Genomic DNA, 19,741 nt, shown 5'->3' on the forward strand with positions numbered 1-19,741 from the left:
TAGTATTTCTAAATTAGGGAAGGTCCTTAACCAGGCTTGTTACACCCTTTTTCATGTGTATTCACCATTTATGTGGATGGCATACTACTGTTTACCCTGTAGTAGACTACAGTCATTACTGATCTGCTTAGAACAGTTCCTACAATAAAAAGCACGATGGAGACTAAGTCTGGTAACACTTATCAATCACACCCTAAATGCTACAGGTATTATTAAACATATTCAGATATCTTTCCATTCAGGTTCTGAGCACCAGTCCTTTGGGTCTCACAAAAAAGGAGTAAATGCTTTCATAAACTGAGGTGTTTTTGCTAAATAAAATAATTTCTTTCAGCACTATCATTTTCCCCATCACCATATAGCTCTTCCATTTCAAAAAAAGCAAAACCAACAAATAAAGGTTTCAGCATGTTATACCCCAAAACAAATAAAATAAGATGTATTAGAAATTATTGGTAATATTCAATAACCAATGCCTCACTGATGCATTTGATCCACTATGTATTAGTAAACTAAGATGATAATTAAGAATTCAATTAAGAAAAATAAGCAAATATTTTGGTTTTTATAATTTCAATTTTAATACAATTAAAAAAAAAGTAAATGTTATGCATGGTAATGTTTATTAAACAATCACATTTTATTTAAGCATTAAAATGCAGCAGTCTGTAAAAGCTGCCAGAAACAATGTTTGGCTTCAGAAAAGGCGATTATTAAATTACTTCCAATAAAATTCAAATACTCTCTTGTCTGTTCATTAGTTGAATGCTTTAGACTGGAAAGAACAAAAAGTGCAAATCAGCTGAATGTTACTTTCAGAAGTAAAGTCTTAGTGTCCTACAAGCAATTACTGGAAGGCCTCACCTCAATCTTCATGATAAAGGACAAAATTCTCCAAGTCCTACACAATTATAATTTACTGTAACATTTCAAGCAATGTAATATTATTACTAAAACGAAATTAATTCCAAAATATAATTGCCTATCATGAGCACCTCTTTCCTTTTTTTTTTGTTTTCTTAGTTCAAATTTGCTTGACATAAGATGGCATGAAATACATTTTTACTGGAAAACTGGAAACTTACATGGAACAGTGCAGTTAAACCACTTATAGGAACATGTTCTACCTTTAGTTAACTTATACCTAAACATACTATTTTACATTAAAACATTCATATTGTGGTATTCTGTTTCTGCTGATACACTTTGAGCAAAGTGACTCATCACAGAATAGGTTTAGGTTTTTGTTCATCAACTTTACGGGAGGACTTGGAAAAAGATGGACAAAGGTAAGGTATATGGGCAAATTTTAGGCATTTAGAAATTGTTGGGGTTTTTTTTTAATTCAACACAACTATTCAGTGGCAGTTTGAAATAAAAACAGAGTATATTTCTGGCTCCAAAATCACTTCAGAATCACTTCATATGCAAAGCTAATGAAAAAATACTGAGATTATAATCTTAGAAGGGCTGTAAGAATACACCAGCAATTTTTGATTTGTTCTTGTAAAAATCTTTTAAAACATTGTGAAAACATGTTCTTATATGTGGGTACTGCTGCTTGAGACTGAACAGCTGCTCAACATCCGGACAACTATTACAATCTTGCAAAAGCAAAGCAGCTTATAAGCATAATAAACAAACGGTCATTTTCCTAAAATTGAAACCTAATTCAGTAATTTGTAGAATGACTCTTTTAAACTGTGCAACACAAAATAATGTAGCCAACAGTAACATACAGGTACACCATTTAATATTTATTATATGCATTTTATATACATTATTTTTCAACAGCTGTACTTTTGCTATGCGGTACAATCTTAAAAATTTGCTGATTCATAGTTTGTAAAACAGAAACCTTACAAAACTCATCAAAACTCGCAAACTGATCAGAAAAGTTTTGTGGAAGACTAGAAAAAATACTTTTTTGTATTAATCATGCATTACACAAACAAAATTTTTAGTTACACCATAAACAGAAGCACATCTGAAAAATAAAATAAAAGCAGGGAATAACTAGTCAAAACACAGCAGATTTATGAATCTTGAATTAACTACTTTTGTATTCTATATGAAAAGCAAATAAAAATAATTTTCACTCCAAAGGTTCTGAAATAAGATTGTTTTTTTGGAATCAACTCCACTCCAGGTACTTAACCAGAGGAAGAATTTCTTGTTTTGCAACTTTAGAATTATCAAATGTCCCATTTTTTCATCTATTTTAGACTGTTCAAAGAGTGCCATAACAGATATACAGGGCCCTTTAACACACTACATAAAAGGATATAAAGACCAACAAAAAGTGAAATAAATAACAATAGGCCATTAGCAAGATGGGTAATCCTTGATAAATAAACTCGTAAATACAGTAAGATGTACAAAATATCACATAGTGATAGGATGCCAAGATTAATTTTTTTTTAAGAGTTCATTCAGGGGTGTTAACCCCTCTGTGTTTCATTTGAACACATTTTACAGTCCTTTATTTATGAAGACAGTTATGTGATGATGATGAATTAGCATCCTTAAGCAAGGACTTAGCTGAGCTGTATTAGGCAAAAGAAGGGAAGATTGTGGTTACACGGCAGCGGGTCAGTGAGATCTCTGTGTTTTAGGGTTCTATAATGCAGAAAAACATTATCAATACAATCTTGAGCACTGTTGTGACAGGCTAAATATATAAAAAGACTTATAAAAACTAGAATTTTATCCAAACATTTTGTGCAACTAATGCTAAAATATTTTAAGTTAAATTTCCTTTTCTTTAAAGCAAAATAAAAGTTTAAAAGGGGAATCTGTGGCATTCAACTGATAAACAGAAGATTACTAAGAGATGAAAAGAAAGCTACTCTTGGAGCTCACTTCCCCCCACAAGAGCACCACATTCCTAACCCTAAGGCAGCACACAGAGTCCAAAATAAAAGTCTTTTGTAAGATCAGACTCCACGTTTGCTTAAAGACACCTAAAGAACAGACATACGCTCAGTTCATATCCAGTCAAGGCTACAAATACTGGTTTTCTTTTTTGTATTTGTCCCCACCCCCCCAAAATACAGTAATTACAGTTAAATGAATGAGCCTGACATTGTTCAGGATGTGGTGACTTTTCACCAACTTATACCAGCCCCACTTAAGAGCCTTCACTCAGGCAGATCAGATGTAGTGTCTTATTGGTAACCTTATATTTGATGGCAGTGACGCATTCCCTCTTTTTTTGTCCAAACAGACCTGCTGTTATGATGCAGGTTTGTTCTGCTATGTCACACAAATACTTTGGCAAGGGCATCAGCTCCTGCACTGGCAATATATGCTTTTGATGGATGAAATGCTACATCATAAATTGATTCATCCAGCTTTTTCCTATGAGCTGTTATTTCTTGAACACATGTCTTGCTGTCCAAATTCCACAACCTAATGGAACAATCATGGCCTGTTTAGGAAAGAAAGAAAGGAAAAAGACAAGGTTATATTTGTCAGAAATTCAGTGCATTTTAAATGCATAATTTATATAGAACATATAGAATATGAAAAAAAAAACAAACCAAACAACCAAAACAACCCTTACTTCCAGACATTAAATAGATTCCATTAGGATCTACAGCTAGACTTGTGACAGCATCCAAGTGAGCAACCATAGAATGGATCATTTTACCTAAAAGAAAAATAAACAGTGAATTACTTGTGAAGTACTGTTTATTTAAAAATCATCAACCCACTCCCCTTAAACTTAGATTCCAGTAATATTTGAATGTTCCTATTCCATTAGAAATCATGAAGTTTCAACTGCAGACTCTTGTATAAACATAAGGCCAACTCTCAAAAGGTAAACAATCTTTATCACTCGGCATCTTTATTGGCAGCAACAACAATGTAACCTAAAATGGCTACATGGGAACCTTTGTCTCTTAAAGGTCCTAATAACTGCCCCAGTAGGAGAGTGTTGATAAAGCTTTGCAAAATGAGACTTATTAAGCCATATCAATGGTCCATCTTTCTCTGTCATTGTCAGGAGAGAAAAATAAGTCAACTGTAGGTGATGCTTGCCTAAAATACTCTCCAGCTTCTAGAATTAACTGTTTGGTTATGTCACAATCCAGAACTGTTAACTCAGCATTCAAGTACTCTTAATGCAAGTACTCTTTTTCTTTATGTTGACCACTGTTCCTGGACTCCTAGTAACATCTTTTAGCACCTCATGATGCTTTTTGGAAGGAGTTCCAGAATGTTTAACCACACAGAAGAATCACTGCCTCTCTCCTGTTTTGAGTCTGTCACCTATTAGGGATTAGCAACTGAACCTCAGTTCACGTGTTGAAAAAGAGAGCAAATAAATCCCTGTAAGACCATGACCAACATGAAGAACATACATCAGCTTGGTTCAGTTGCTCCGCTTCCTGAAGAATCTCAGCCTATTCAGTTTCTAATATTCTTCCTGAAAAATCTAAAAGCTACTGAAAATCTTTGATCATCTTCCTAACTATTCTCTGATACATATTAATTTGGCTATATGCCCTTTGAGATAAGGGAGACTCCATTCAAAGTATTCATACAAAGATATTAAAAATGTTCCCTTTTGCTTTTTATTCCTTTTTCTCCTTCTAATACACATTTTGCTATTCTGACTGCTAAGCAACAAACTAGTATTTTTATCTAAGTTCTTATTATAACTCTAAGGTTTTACTTTGAATAAAACCAGTTAGCCCAGTAATTATTATTTTATAGTAAAATGTTTATTTTTCCTTACATGTATAACTTCAAATTTAACCGCATGGAATTTAATTTGCCTGCTTTTTAAGATCTCCAGTTCTTCCTCACCAGCCTTCATGTTTAATAACCTGAATTAATGAATGTCATCGTTAACTGCCAATATACTGTTCCCTGTTCAGATGACTCACTATGTTGAAATATTGCTGGTACCTCCAGACACGCAGCTATTTTATCCCACAAAAAGACCATTTACTTCTACCCTCTCTTTCTTGTCTTCAACCCAATTCTTTATTCATGCAGATTTTTTTTCCCTTACTCTTTGTTTCTTTGAAGTAATAAATCTTAATTTCAGCAACATCAGTGCAATGACCACAGTTCAAATACATACATTCATGACAGGTGCAAAATGGAAAAAGTGTCCAGCTTTTTTACTCTAGGAAACAAAAATCCCAGGAACACCATCCCCTACTGGGACCAAACCAAACACACTTCAAACACGTGTTTTGCACATGCTTACTTAAAGTGAGCTTGATGTTTTTTTCCTTTCAACTTTGATAGGTAACATGTAGGAAGTGACAGGTAATTTCACAAATAGGAAGTTTAAGTTTGCTCTTAAAATTATTTTAATGTTTTTGTCATGACAGACAGTGCAGCTTTCTCCTACAGCCTTCTTTACCCTCTTTCCTCCAGATCCTTTTCTGTTTTATAAACCTTATCAACAACTTAAGTATAACACAGGATTTCATTACCACAATGAATTTAGGGTTATTTTTTGCCCTAATAGGTACTAAGCAATCTTTTTTACTACTGAGAGTTGAAAAACGTAACCGACTGTACTAAGTGATCTTCTTTACTACTGAGAGTTGAAAAACATAACTGACACATACTTAGAGTTAAAAGCATGGAAATGATCAAACAAGGAACAGATAATCTATAAAAGCTCAAAATTAAAGGTCTTTCTTGTCCCTCACAACTACCTCTGCCTGTTTTGAGAGTGTTTTCCGACTTCTGAAGTCACAATTGCAACAGGTATTAGGCATCACTATTTCACAGAGAAGGTACTGAAAAGGTTCAATCTTAGAAATACCAAAAGTTCTGTTTTGTGTAAGACTGCATCACTAGTAAGTTTTCTACAAATGGATTCTGCCTATGTCATCCAGATTTCTTTAAACATATTCATATATACAAATTAGGTTCTCTTTATCCTTACCCGTTTTGTTGTCAAAAAATTTGATGTGTCTATCTTCATGTGCTGTAATAGTTACAGGAAGTGTGGGATGACTTACTACCTTGTTAACATGATTATTTGATTGTACACCTGAAAATAAAATTAAAGAATATTCATTTAAATGACAATATTTTAGCATTACACTTTACATTACCACATTATTTAACATTATGTAAATAGTATCTTGGGACCAACTGATCTCCTAAGAAATAAAGATTCTTGCTTCACAGGATGGGGCAAAGTGAGGAAGATTCTAGCCAAAGTACTGTAAGATTAAAAGCTTACAAGTAGTTTATACCCATGAAAGATTAATGAGAGATAAAACCCAGCAAGTACTGCAGGGCAGCACTAGCCAAGTAGAAACAGACTGTAGCATGAGTAATCTATGTTTAGCACACAGCTCTTACACCTCCGCATCAACATATATTTCGTTTGCGGGGGAGAAAAACCCCAGAGGCACAGAGTGGTCTGGGTTGGAAGTGACACCTTCTACTAGACCAGAGAATCCAAGTAACTGAAGTTAATCTAACCATCTTAGATTCTGCCACATACATTTGTGACTTCAACTTAAGCAATGAATGGTTTAAAATATCTTTAGAAGTTGACAGGATACTCTTTAAAAAAAACTATCTTGATATCTTAATTTCTGTGTTTAATTTATCTCGAATCCATGTGAAAGCCTCTTTTCAAAGGTATTTCTCCAAATTGTGATGCTCTTTCTCTCTTGAATGTCAGGCTTTGCAGAAGATATCTTTAAGATAGCTTTTACACAGATTTGTAACCTGTGCTGAAGTCTGTAAGTTTAATTAAAGTGAACTATAATCTTCAAAGGGGAGAAGCAGATTCTCCCCTTGCATTATTCGTTTAGATCACATTTTATAAAAAGGAATGAGCACAAACTGGAGGTTTTTCTTCTAAAACACTTTAGGAGGTTCACAAAAAGAAGTCTCCTCCACAGTTTCATCAGGTATGTGCATTCAATTCTTGATGAGCTACCTCTTTTCTAAAACTTTATTTGCAACAACAGGATTTATACAAACTTCTACCAGAAAGTGTGTTTAATCTCAGCCTGTGCAGAATTTGACACTGAATTAAATATTCTGTTTAATTCACCTACTTGTCTTGACATCCTCCATGTCAAACCTATATAATGAAAACTGTGGTTTAATATACAAATCTGAAAACTGAATCTTAAGAAATCTTAGAGAACAATAATTTTTGCTTTCACTACCTCTAACTACTTTCAAATCCTGCTAATAGAGTAATAAAATCGCTTGGGTGGATCATCTAGTTACAATCCCTCCTGCCACAGGCAGGCCACCATCCACTAAACCAGATTGTTTAAAGCCACATTCAATCTGGCCTACAATATTTCCCAGGGATGGAGCATCCCAAATTTCTCTCGGCGAGCTGTGCCAGTGTCTCACCACTCTCACAGTAAAGAACTTTTTCCTAATACCCAATCTAAATCTACTCTCTTTCAGTTTGATGCCATTCCCCTTTGTCTTGTCACCACATTTCCTTATACAAACAAGTTCCTCTCCAAATTTCCTGTAGGCTCCTTTAGGTACTCAAAGATAATATCTCCCAAGAACCTTCTCTAGAGACTGAATAACCCCAACCCTTTCAGCCTGTCTTCATAGCAGAGGTGCTCCAGCTCTGGGACCATCTTCATGGCCTTGCTCTGGACTCAGTCCAACAGGTCTATGTCCTTCTTCTGCTGGGGCTCCAGAGATGAATGCAGCACTCCAGCCAGGGTTTCACAAAAGCAGAATAGAGGGGTTAAAACACCTTTCCATAGTGTTTGTTCTAAGCCTCTAACCATCTTTCAAACTGAATGATGCAGTAGAGGAGTAAACTATTTAAACACCATACAATGAGGTACCATAATAATACAACAGGTACCTCATTCAAGATGGATATTTATTACAGAAAAGCTCTACTTACCAGATTCTGCTTGTGAAGAAAACATTACCACTGACTGGGATGTTTCTAAATCATAGATGACTGTGCTGCCAGCGTTAAAAGATGCCACCATATGAGCAGGGTCACAACCTATAAAGTCGACTGATGTGGGTATTCCATGCTCTAGAAAGAGCAAAAAATATCTTTAGAAAGAACTAAACACTTTAAAAATTCCTGACAGTTTAAACATTTAAAGTCATACTTAAAGAAGATATTTGCTCTTATTTTAAAAGTAATGCTACAGCACCATGATTATTTTATTACAAGTTATTCTTTTAGCTCTGTTACCTAGTTTGGAAAAATGGAGATAATGAGCCTGGATGCATCAAAAGGTATCTCATAACAGAATTTCAAAATCATTGCAAAAAGTTACCTTTCTCTCCATTGTAAGTGCAAATACAGGGATTTTTTTCCGGTGGGTTCCATAACCTAATAGTGCCATCTGCTGAACAAGAGAGTAAGTGATTCTTTACACCACTGTAAGCAAGACCCCAGACTGCATCTGTGTGAGCAATTAATGTGCCAGCTAGAACGTTTGGCTCTGGAAAAAAAAAATTCAGGAAGGAAACCTTTTTAGTGAAAAAGCATTAAGTATTTCTTGTACCTCAACATAAATTAAATTCCATATAAACCATGTTCCCCCTACCCTTCCTGTTTAAGCAACAGCTAGAATATTACACAAGTCATTTTGCACAACCACTGCTATTTTTCTCAAAAAAACCAGCCAATTAACCAGGTAAACAGACAAGCTCAAACAAAAAAAAACCTACCAAACTAAACCAGCCAAGGGAAAAAACTCCACAAACAACTCAAACAACTACGTCCCTCTTCCCAGAATTATACATTCTTGTTACCACCTCCTCTCTTATTTCTTCCTTCCAAATACAACATCTTAAATCCTTGATCACAGCCCTTCCTTTGCACAAGATGCAGAAAATCAGCTTTCCACTTTAACACTGGATGCTTACGTGATGCAGCTTTTATTCAGCATTCTCTGCTGACACATAGGTATGGTCTAAAACTCTTAGGCACACTAATAATAAAAACAGGACCAATTTTTCCTGTGGAGCTGGGAATCTTACTTTCATCTCCCTGATACTTTATTGTTGCCTTTTATAGAAGGCCTTTTAATCAATGCAGAGTTTTCCAAGCAGTTGTCAGCTATTTAATTTTAGAGACATCTAAAATTAAAGCTATCTAAAGTAAGGGACCTGAGATGCAAGTCAGAAACATGGAACAAAGAACCTGAGCACACTTGTGTTAGTTTTCTGGCAAACTTCCATCAGAAGAAATGAATAATCATTAAGAAGTTGTAATTCTGATACAAAATTTTTTGCTTCTCAAAAATGTAAGTTATGATTTTTTTTCTTTACTGCATAAATCTTAGGAATTGTTACATCTCCCTATTACTGTTCTAAACAAAGTACAATATCAGTGCAAGCAGTGCAAGCAGGAACTAATGTTTGTCACACATAAGTAGTTGAAAACATACAGCGTAGCTCTAGAAAATAGACTAACATCGAGTGGAAAAATAATGTTCACGGTGATAGTCAGAAGTTGTTTATCTTTTAAAAGGTACTTACCATAGGTATCATATGGATCCACACTAGGGCTAGGCATGTTCCACCACTGGATGGTTGCATCAATACCACCACTGAAACACTGTTCTCCATTGGAACTAATTGCCAATGACAATACCGGTCCACTATTGAGAGACAAGAGAAAAAAGCTGATTGGTAACTGCCTACAGGACAGAATATATTGTTATGAATGACAATGTATTTATCAATAATGTCAAACACTCACATGTGGGCCCTAAATGTGTAGATGGGTTCTACATCTAAAGAGGCACTCCTGAAAGAAAAAGAAGAGTTATTATACCACATTAAATCTCTACTGAAAAACTTGAAAATATAAGAGTTTAATAAATTTCAAAGGCATTTAAAACACAACTGATGTTTTATAAAACCCATATACTTGCTTTTTGGCAGGAACTGTTTTCTGCAAATTCCAAAGTTTTAGAGTATGGTCCTCAGAGGCTGTAACCAGCACAGGCTCTACAGGATGAAAAGCTAATGCTCGCACTCCATCAAAATGACTGCGTAGCGTATACTTAGGGTTCCATGTCTTTCGGAAGGCATCTTTATTAGCTGGCAACTTAAAAAGAGAAAACAAATGGAGTAATTTTATCTTGGATTTTAAGTATGGATTTTATACATATCCCCACATGTTTTTGGAAAACAGCCTATGCTTGATTCAGCTAATATATATTCAACCTTAAGTATGTATTTGTCTATTGATTTATCTATATACATCTACAACCCTATCTGGCCAGCCAGCCAGCCAATTTTTCTGTTGTAACAGTTTCCTTTGACCCAAGCTGGAATGATATATAATGTCAAACACACAGAAAAGACTTGATTTTCAGAACAGATTTTAATCCTTTTGTGCAATGACACTAACTCTTCTTCCCTGCAGAAAGAGAAATGTCTTATCGTGTATCATGATAATCTGCACCCAAGGAAGAGAGTATAGCCATCAAAAGCTTATTTATCACTTAAACACAATAAAAATGAGCTTGAAGTGCTTGGTGAGTGATCTCCCTCAGATGAGTAACTTGACTAAGGTTGACAAGAAACATAATAGTTCTTGAATACTTCTACAGGTGAAGTCATGTACATAGAAATAGCTAATCAAAACTTCAAGAGACATTTGTTATGATTTTAAACATAACATTACACAAATATTTTTAAGTCTTTAATGAGTTTTAAATGTATCTGGAAGACAGTAACTTAGCTGCTTTGTGAAGCAATATATGCAAACTCTACATTTATACACTGTGAACATCCAATTCATACTCTTAACCTGTAGACTGTTAGGCTAAAATACAATAATTCTAGCTGCATAACAGTATTTATACGTAACCCAGAAGAGTTACCAGAAAAATTCAAGCCCTTCTAGTGATTCCATGAGACTAATTTACAGCTTTGAATACAATTTATATTTATGCAGCAAGCAGACCCTTGAAACACTACATCCCATCCTAAGCCTCCATCACAAAGAAATAACATATCTGGTTACTTCTCTTATCCCTTAAAGGTAGTTTAGAAAACTGACTTGAATTAGATGAACAAAATAAGTAAACTAAGAATTAATGGAAACTAACTGTATCCTATGTTTTACACATATGGAAGCTAATTGTATCCTTCATCTTACACACTATCTATTTCAGCATGTAATTGTTAAAGTACGTTTCTCCACTGTAGGCCAGAAGAGGTTGACATCTCAAACTAACTTCAGGAACACTAATATGAACTTAAAATCTCCCATAGCTAATCAAATATTAATACCTTTTATCTGTCAGGACTGAAAATGACAGATACTTATATAATTCAGATAATAGCCTAACATGTACTGTAATAACTATTTTTGGACCAAGTCTATAATCTGGATTGAATTATCACTACTCACTCAAACCAAATTCAAATCCAACCAACAAAACAAAGAGGTTCAGACAGTAAAATTTACTGATCTCAGTTACAGATGTGCAGACATTTGCTTTTCCATTATATTACTGTAAATTCCATCCTAAGTGCAAAATTTACCTAATTCAAATCAAGTCACAGAAACTTGTTATACCAGTCATGTAACCTAAATTTTTAGGGTTTTTTTAAATACCACCTAAGAAATAAATATACATATATTATAACAATACATTTGTTTTTACAAAGCATTTTGTTTGCAATATTCCTACTTCACAGTACACTGAATACTGCAATATTTAATATTTTTACTGAGATTTAAGTTATTTAGCACTACACTGCATATTATATACAAGCTTCAAATAGCCATCCTTAATTTTAGCACGATATATCCCAGATTATGTAAAAGACTCAATTTTTTGGGTGCAATGTGCATCCACACGACAATATCTACCAATATCTACAATATCTAGTTGTGATGAAAAGTCATTTGAGATAATCAGAACTGGATAGAGTGATCCTTATTTTTCAAAACATTAAAAGAGTTTATTCTATCTTTTTTTCTTAAAGATTGTTGCACGGGTAATTTTGTTCTCAGCAGTACAGAGAAATCTGCTAAAATGCAAGGTATGGAATTTACACAAGTTATGAAAAGTAAGGTACGTTTCCTATCTTAAGAATAGCTTTGAAGTTTTAATTTTAAAAACAGACTGGAACATCATGGTTCTTTTAGAAGACACCACATACATCTTACTAGAAATCTACTTATATATAAAACTATTTTTAAAAATTCTTTTCCCTATCCATGTTTCTAATGGATCATGATATCTTAGCTGCAAGAGGACAGCTGATACATATGGTCCTTCCAATCTCTAAGAAAAAAAGTAAACCAGTAATGTATTTCCAAAAAAGAAACAACCAAAAAACCCAACCCTGCATCAGAAAAACACAGTCCAGAACTTGGAAAAGGGATCTGATAATTACAAAGGATAAATGTGGGATTATTTCACAAAATAGGCCAGTAGAATAATGGAAAAGTAGTGAAATGGGACAGTATATATCAATCTTTGTGTGGATATTTATATACACACACACACAGTCAAGATAATCAAAGTCACGAGAAGACAGACTAGTTCACTAGCTGCTCCTCCCTTTTTCCATGGACCTTAAAGGACTTTCCTAAAGACCATGAAGGATCAAACACCCATTCATTCTGCCTAGTAAAGCACAGGCAAACTGGACTGCAACTACACCTGAGCTAAACAAACAAAAACAAACAACTCCCTCACACCAAAAAAAAGTTACCGGGAAATGAAGATCCTCCTTGCCCCTGCAGTCAAGAGAATCCTAACACATTGTAAGGAGACATGCATTTCCCTATGTCAAACTAGTACTCCCCAACAGCAAACAAAAATTTTAGAGAACAATCATCAATAACTGCAGTCAGTGTCTTTTTATGTTTTAATGTCACTTTTTTTCTTGATAATGTTTTAACTTATTGGAGATTTCAAAGTTTACATGCTCTGATAAAGGAAAGCTTTCCATTTTTCAGTCAGTCATACTGTAAAAAACACCACTCTCTGGTACTATGGAATCAAATAATATACAAATGGGGGCATTTGATTTGGCAACATTATTCCCTCAGTATGCAAACAACTACCTGCACTGAGGTCAATATAAGTAACTAGGTAACAAAAAAGACATGACTTGCGATGACTACCAGATGACTAATCTTGGAGACAATCTGTGAATTTATTCAAACATACAGAAATCTTTTGAGTTATAGTTGAAATTCTTAGGATTTATACTTAACCCCCATCCTGTATTCATATCTTCTCCTTTTCAAAATGCAACACTCATCAAAGAGTGAAAAGCTAACAGAAGCTGGTTGTGGCTTTATTTATTAATGCACTCTACTGGCTCACGAAAGTTATTTGAAAAGCATGGATCTATTAGGAGCAAATGCATTAAGTGTTCTGGTTTGAGGTTTTGTTATTGTTCTTCCTTTACTTACACATAAACTTACACAATTATCACACCTCCTTGCCTGAAGATATATTGGAAAAGGAGGTGACTTCACCTAAGCTTACAAGGACATTAGACTACGATGCCCTACAAGTACTGTATTACAGGTGCAAGATATTATCTTACTGTGCTGCAAATCCAAATCCATGGCTATGAGGGAACAACTTCAGCAATTAGAAACTATAATGGAATTTTTAACCTAAAGAAACATCGTGATGAAAAACAAACCTATTGCATCTGAATTTCAGTCTCTTCAAAGTCATGACAGGACAGTGCCATCTTAAATATTAAAAAAAAAATAATTGCCATCTGTGTTATTTTATACCTGTTTTTCTCTGACACACACAGTCAGAAGCCACTGTGCATTTTTCAGCTATGCTTTAGAAGGAAGAAAATATCCTGTGAGTACTGGGAAAGGAAGACTGGACAAAAAGCAGGGAAACTGAGTGACAATCATAGTCAATCACAACTCATTTCCAGTGAATTGTCTAGTAAGAAAAACTCTATTTCTATCTTTTGTCTCCCGTATACACCAGATATTAGAGCCTGAAATAATCTCTTCCCACTCAGCTCTCAAACCAAGCTGAATTAAAGAACCTCAGGGGTTTAAGAGTTTCAGTAAAAAAATTTTGAAAATTCAACTACATTGAAAAAGTAAGATCAACTTCATCTACAGGATGATTAACACCTTCTAACCTTTAACAAATGTGTGCTGCTACTGCATATTTATTATTAGCTCAGGCAGCACTTCATATTTGTGTATTCATCAGCTATTGTCTGCTTTAAGTTTCCCAGTAGCAAAGGTAACCTCTATTCTGCATCACTCTTTGCACCACAAAAACTGTTTTGTCAGGTTTGTCACAAGTAGCACAGATTCCTATGTAACACTTTTGTTAGCTGGCATCAGTTATAATAACTGCAATGCTTTTGGATCTTAGTCTTGGCTTGCTGCTAAGTATCGCTCCATCTCAGAATAAGCAAAACGGCTACACGCTGTTTTGTAAAGAATTTGTAGTTCACAAAAGACAGCAATATACTACAAAGTTGCAATCTGCAGTCAAGCCAATACAAGACTTTTAAAATACAATACTTCATGCAAAACTTACCTGAACACTTCCCTAACCAGCCATCCTATGTTACCAGACAATGAAAAATTTGTTTAACACTACTGGTAGAAGCTTAATGAATATGGTCAAAGGAATGTTAGAAGACTCTGAATTATAATAAAAATACCCCCTAAAAGCTTACATCTAAAATATGTAATTACTATATATAGTACATGCTGTTAACCCTACTTACTCATCAAAAGGACAGCAAATAAGTAAGTTAATATCAATATCAATATTTGGGTTTCATGCCATGCATATTCAACACTTCATTTCAATGTGTAACTGTCATTTTGGTCATGTTAAGACATTAATATGTATTTTATATCATAATACATTCCCCCTCCCAGTGATAAAATCTGAATTCAATTATTGATGTAGAAAAAACCCAAGTCATCTCACTTAATTCTGGTAACCTAAATTACTTAGCTCATTCGCAAGGTGCTCTTCCATTCCAAGTAACAGCTTTTACTAAAGAAGTGCATCAGTAATGTTCAGGGTTGAGGAGAGGGAACCCAACTACTATTGGTTAAACTGTATAAAGAATTTTAAAATAAAATTGCACTTACATCATAACTATAGTCTGCATCATTTGTTACTGTCAAGTCTGCAAGGTCTCCAAGGCCCAGTACACTTAACAACACATCATCAGAACCCATAATAAATGACTTGCCTCCTCCAGGTGGAAACGTTATTGGCTCAGCTACAAAGAACAAAACAGTTTCTTTAAGTCTCAATGGAGTAATTCAAACTGATAAAAAGCTGCATTATTCATCACTTAACAGCAAAGCAGAGCTTAAAACTGAACTTGTATGAACTACATACAGCCCCAACTAAAAAAAAAACAGTAACAAGAGCATGAAGACACACACGCATGTGCAAACACACACACATTACATACACAACTCTTGTATCATGCTTCATCATTTGATTTCAACTTACTTTTACAGAGGTGTTGATACTGACAAGTGACTTGAATAACACTACTTTACACTGCAATACCAAATGTACATCCCAGGTTTCCAAATTCTCAGCTGAATTTTTTATTCATTATACCATGCTTCCTGCCTTCTATCCACTTGCAAATGTGTGTCTGTGTTTTATACCAGTCAAATATTTCTACTTGTACGCTGAATATTTTTTAATCACTCAAGCAAAAGACTCCTGCAAAAAAATCTCTTCCGCTCTGAATTTTCTCAGACAACTGAAAAAATGAAAACATCTATTATTTATTCATTTCCTCTCTTAGTTTCTCAGCATGACTTTTGATTCTAATTTTAAAGTACACTCAACTGATACTCATTTGTCTAGCTATGCCTTCCTCAAATTAAAATTTAACATTTCTGTTAATTATCATTTAGAATGAATAAAAGTTATATATAGCTATTCACTAGAAATTCACATCTGAATAATAAAGTTTAAAATATTCACCCATATTTTTTACCCTTTTCAATGATTCTGTAAATCTCCCTCAACCCACAAATACCTACTTAGCAACAAGGAATAGGAATGAAGGCTTAAACATTGCAATGCTTCAGCACATTTTAGAACCCACTTTTACTTCCCAGTTTTCTTTTCCACTCAGAAATAGCAACACTTGTTAAGTAGAGTATGTTAAATTAAGGTCTGTGTGAACTTCAGCTAAGTATAAGCATCTGCAAAATATGTTAAATTATACTTGACATCCTGAAAAATTAAACTTGCTTGACTTTCGAATTTTACTGATCTGGCAGAAAGTTATGGCCTCACTTGGATGCCACTCCTTTTTTCTTATCCTCCTAGAAAACCCTTCAATCTCAGAGTAAAAAGTTTCCAGTTTCCTGGGTGTTCTGTCTTCTAGAAATAGTTCCAAACAAGAGGACTAATAATTAACACATTCCTGTTTAAAACACCTATCTCCATTATTCTGTATGGCCACTATCTGAATGGTAACCTAGCTCTGATCCACTCTCACAGAACAAAAGTAACTGAAACCAGGTGTAAAGTTATAGATGTCTGGCACCACTGCTAGGGCTAGGCAAAAAGGAGCCAGTCTAGCTAGATCAAAATACATCACTTCTTCTCAAGTATAAAACAGGTTTAATGCTTCAGAACTATTGCACTATTAAGAAATGTAACCTCATTAGCTTAGTCAATACAACTATTTCTGAGAATCTAAGAACATAATCTAAGAATACACACTCCTGCTCCTACAATTGCATTAGAAGAGCAAACAATGTTCTAATTATGCGCAATCACCTCTTGTAAAAATATTCACAGTCTATACAAGTTTTACTCATAAGAATGCTACATTACATTAACAGCCCAAAATGGCTTATCATGCCCTTATATGAAAAAGTTTTAATTTCCATTAGTAATTTACTAAAACTCTACATTTGACAGTCTATTACAAAAAATTTATATTTCAAAAAAAGACGTATTCCTACAAAACACATATTTACTTTCCTGTTACCCCTATTTGATCTTTAGGACAGGCCCACAAGGTTTAGGTAGGCCCTGTAACTTATCATACTAGTTCTTTGTGAAATAAATGTCACCTGACCTTAACAGATCAACTTTCCTATGCTTTATAATAAAAATTAAGGACCACGACATCAAGAACCTATACTAAAAATTCATCAAGTTTTGTTTGCATGAGTAACTATCTCTCTGTTTAAAGCTTCAAAATTAATGCTACTCAAAATTCAGAAAAGTACTTCTCAATACAAAAGTTTCCTGTATGTATGTCCAGTGTGTTCTATAATTTGTTTGTGAATTTCATATTTTAAAGTGATGCATATTTGTGAAGTTTAAAAAATGGCTGCAAACTGCTTTTGTAAAAAAAGAAAAGGCAGAATAGCAACACAATGAAAAATGCATGATGTTACAGCTACTAAAAATAAAGACCCACATCTTCAGATACCAAAACAATGCATCAATAGATATATGCAAATGATAGTTAAATAAATTACTTTTTAATGCTTTTCATCTAGGAAAAAAATACAAATATTTTTTCTAACACACAATACAATATTATTCTCATAGTATAATATAAATGCTTAACCGAGTTTGCAACCAATAAATATAAAGTTAAAATGTGATAGTACAAGTTGTTTTGTAGGTGAAATTAGGTGAAGTAAACATTTAAATATAAAATCATATAATGAAATATTTGCTTAGCCAATCATAACCAGCACTTCTTACCTTTAAGTTCTTGACATGATACATAATTAAGTCAAAATAATGAAATAATACTTGTACAAACTGAAACTGCTTTAATCTCTGATCAGATATGTATGCTCAAATCAGCTGTTGCAGTCTACTGTACACCAGGGACACCTTAACCTTGTTTCCCACAAACTTAGTATGTGGTACATGAAAAGCAGCTGTTCATATCCAAGCAATTAGCTGTTACTGCTTTTTTTCTGTCAATCTGTAGATTGACACCCCTGCAATCTATAGATATTAGAACTGAAAAACAACCAGTGAAGAAAGTAATTCTCTCTACACTGGATGGAAAATCACGTAGACACCACTGAAAGTAGCAGAATATATTGAAATGGAAACTCCAATTTCTGATGGCCAAAATTATCAAGCGTGATTATGGCACATCATATTTAACCAGGGAGTTCAGAGTGAAAAACAAACAAACAAAAAACAACAACAAAAAAATCCAAACTGACAAAAAACCCTCACACCTTTAGAGGATGAAAGAGATACTCTAAACCAGTTAGAGCCAGTTCCTCCCTGAACCCCCTTCAAGAAAAAAATTATCAACCACTATGTCAGAACTGCAATATTTTGAAGTGTGGCATAAAACTTCCACACAGTCACAAGAAAATTATGGTTTGATAAAATTCCTCAGCATAGGCTAGTGTTTCCCAGGAAGAAAGCCTAAAATAATCTGCAAAATCTTAGCTTTTAGAACACAGCTGAATAAATAATTGAGTAAAACCTGTATTTGTACTGCATGGTGCAAAATCTGTAATTTATGATAATGAAGTATTTGGCATTGTCACACACCTAGAAGGAATTCAAATACAACACTGCCTGTTTATTTGCACCTTTGCACCATATGGTACAGACAAAAACTCAAAAAGCCAACACAGCATTCAGGATAGAAATAATAGAACTTACACTCTAATATTCAAATTTAAAACTACGCAGAAACCAAAATGAGCAGCTAAGATGACAGAGATATTAATATTATTACTCTTAATAAAGAGCAAACTACACTGACAAGTTAAAACACATGGACATATTAAACACCATGAAAAATAAAAATATGAAAGTTTATTTTAACAATGTGAACATTCTTTACTTGAAGGCTAACACAGTGCTTGTGCTACAAGAACCAGGCAATAAAAGCTAGTCCCTATCAAATTCAAACCTAGCATGTATTTCCTCAAAAATATTTTGTTCAGTATTATTTTAGATGTAAGGCCTCTACCTGAGACAACATCCCTGTCTGTAACAAGGTCTGTGACTGTGTTCCTTTGCACAACATGTATGGCCTAAGAAAAACAGCCTAAGACAGACCTAGGAAATTGTAACTGTAGGGTGACATGGCCTTAATACCTAAACATGCCTAAAAGGCAACCTTAAGCATGTAAATACTAAACTTAAAAACAACCTAAATATACATCTACAAGTTTTAGCAAGTGGATTTTCATCTGTAGATTTTTTTATTTCACTCCACAGGTAAATTTGATACTGCTTCATCTTGAAGATGAAAATAAAAACAAAGATGAAAAGGAAGGCAGTAAATAAGATGACTGTTGTAAAATGACAGTTTGGGAGAGCAACAAAAAGTCTCCTTGAAATGTGGTTTGGGGTTGTTTTCTGCTTGTCTGTTGACAGGTATTTGTGAGGCCAAGGGTGAAAAAGAACAGGAGAACAAACCTATTCCTGGAATCACTAGTAAAGCAAATTCTATTTCTGCTACAGCTGATACCATGCTGGGGCTTATGGGTCACAGATCATCCTAAAAGAGCCAAATCTGAATACACTGGAGTATTTTGAATTAATATGTTCTAAGCAGAGGACAATTTACATAATGGTATTCTAATTTCAAAGCTAGTAACAGGAAAATCATTCCTTTAAAACAAAAAACTTAAAAGCCAAATATAAGATTTTTTACTTTATATATAATAGCTTGCCACTAATTTTCATTGCCAAAGATAATCCCGAAACTTAAATAAACAGTGTGTTTGTAAATTTGTGTATGTACACCAAGGTAATTTTATAAA

The 19,741-nt window shown here is 34.1% G+C and overlaps 1 protein-coding gene across 7 annotated transcripts in view; it reads right to left on the reverse strand.

The window, feature by feature from the left end:
* Window positions 1–1,736: 1,736 nt before the first annotated feature.
* STRN3 (striatin 3) overlaps window positions 1,737–19,741 on the reverse strand; it is a 58,226-nt gene continuing 40,221 nt past the window's right edge. For all 7 annotated transcript variants that reach the window (XM_021539342.4, XM_021539343.4, XM_085580441.1 and 4 more), the window contains 9 exons: window positions 15,083–15,216; window positions 9,882–10,057; window positions 9,707–9,754; window positions 9,484–9,605; window positions 8,274–8,441; window positions 7,883–8,023; window positions 5,918–6,025; window positions 3,566–3,652; window positions 1,737–3,430 (listed from right to left, as the gene is read on the reverse strand). In XM_021539342.4, coding sequence (XP_021395017.3) covers window positions 3,261–3,430; window positions 3,566–3,652; window positions 5,918–6,025; window positions 7,883–8,023; window positions 8,274–8,441; window positions 9,484–9,605; window positions 9,707–9,754; window positions 9,882–10,057; window positions 15,083–15,216 — 1,154 coding nt within the window. In that variant the 3' untranslated portion in view covers window positions 1,737–3,260. The remainder of the gene's footprint in view (window positions 3,431–3,565; window positions 3,653–5,917; window positions 6,026–7,882; window positions 8,024–8,273; window positions 8,442–9,483; window positions 9,606–9,706; window positions 9,755–9,881; window positions 10,058–15,082; window positions 15,217–19,741) is intronic.

Source organism: Lonchura striata, chromosome 5, assembly GCF_050655825.1.
Source record: "Lonchura striata isolate lonStrDom1 chromosome 5, ASM5065582v1, whole genome shotgun sequence".
Lineage (NCBI taxonomy): Eukaryota > Metazoa > Chordata > Aves > Passeriformes > Estrildidae > Lonchura > Lonchura striata.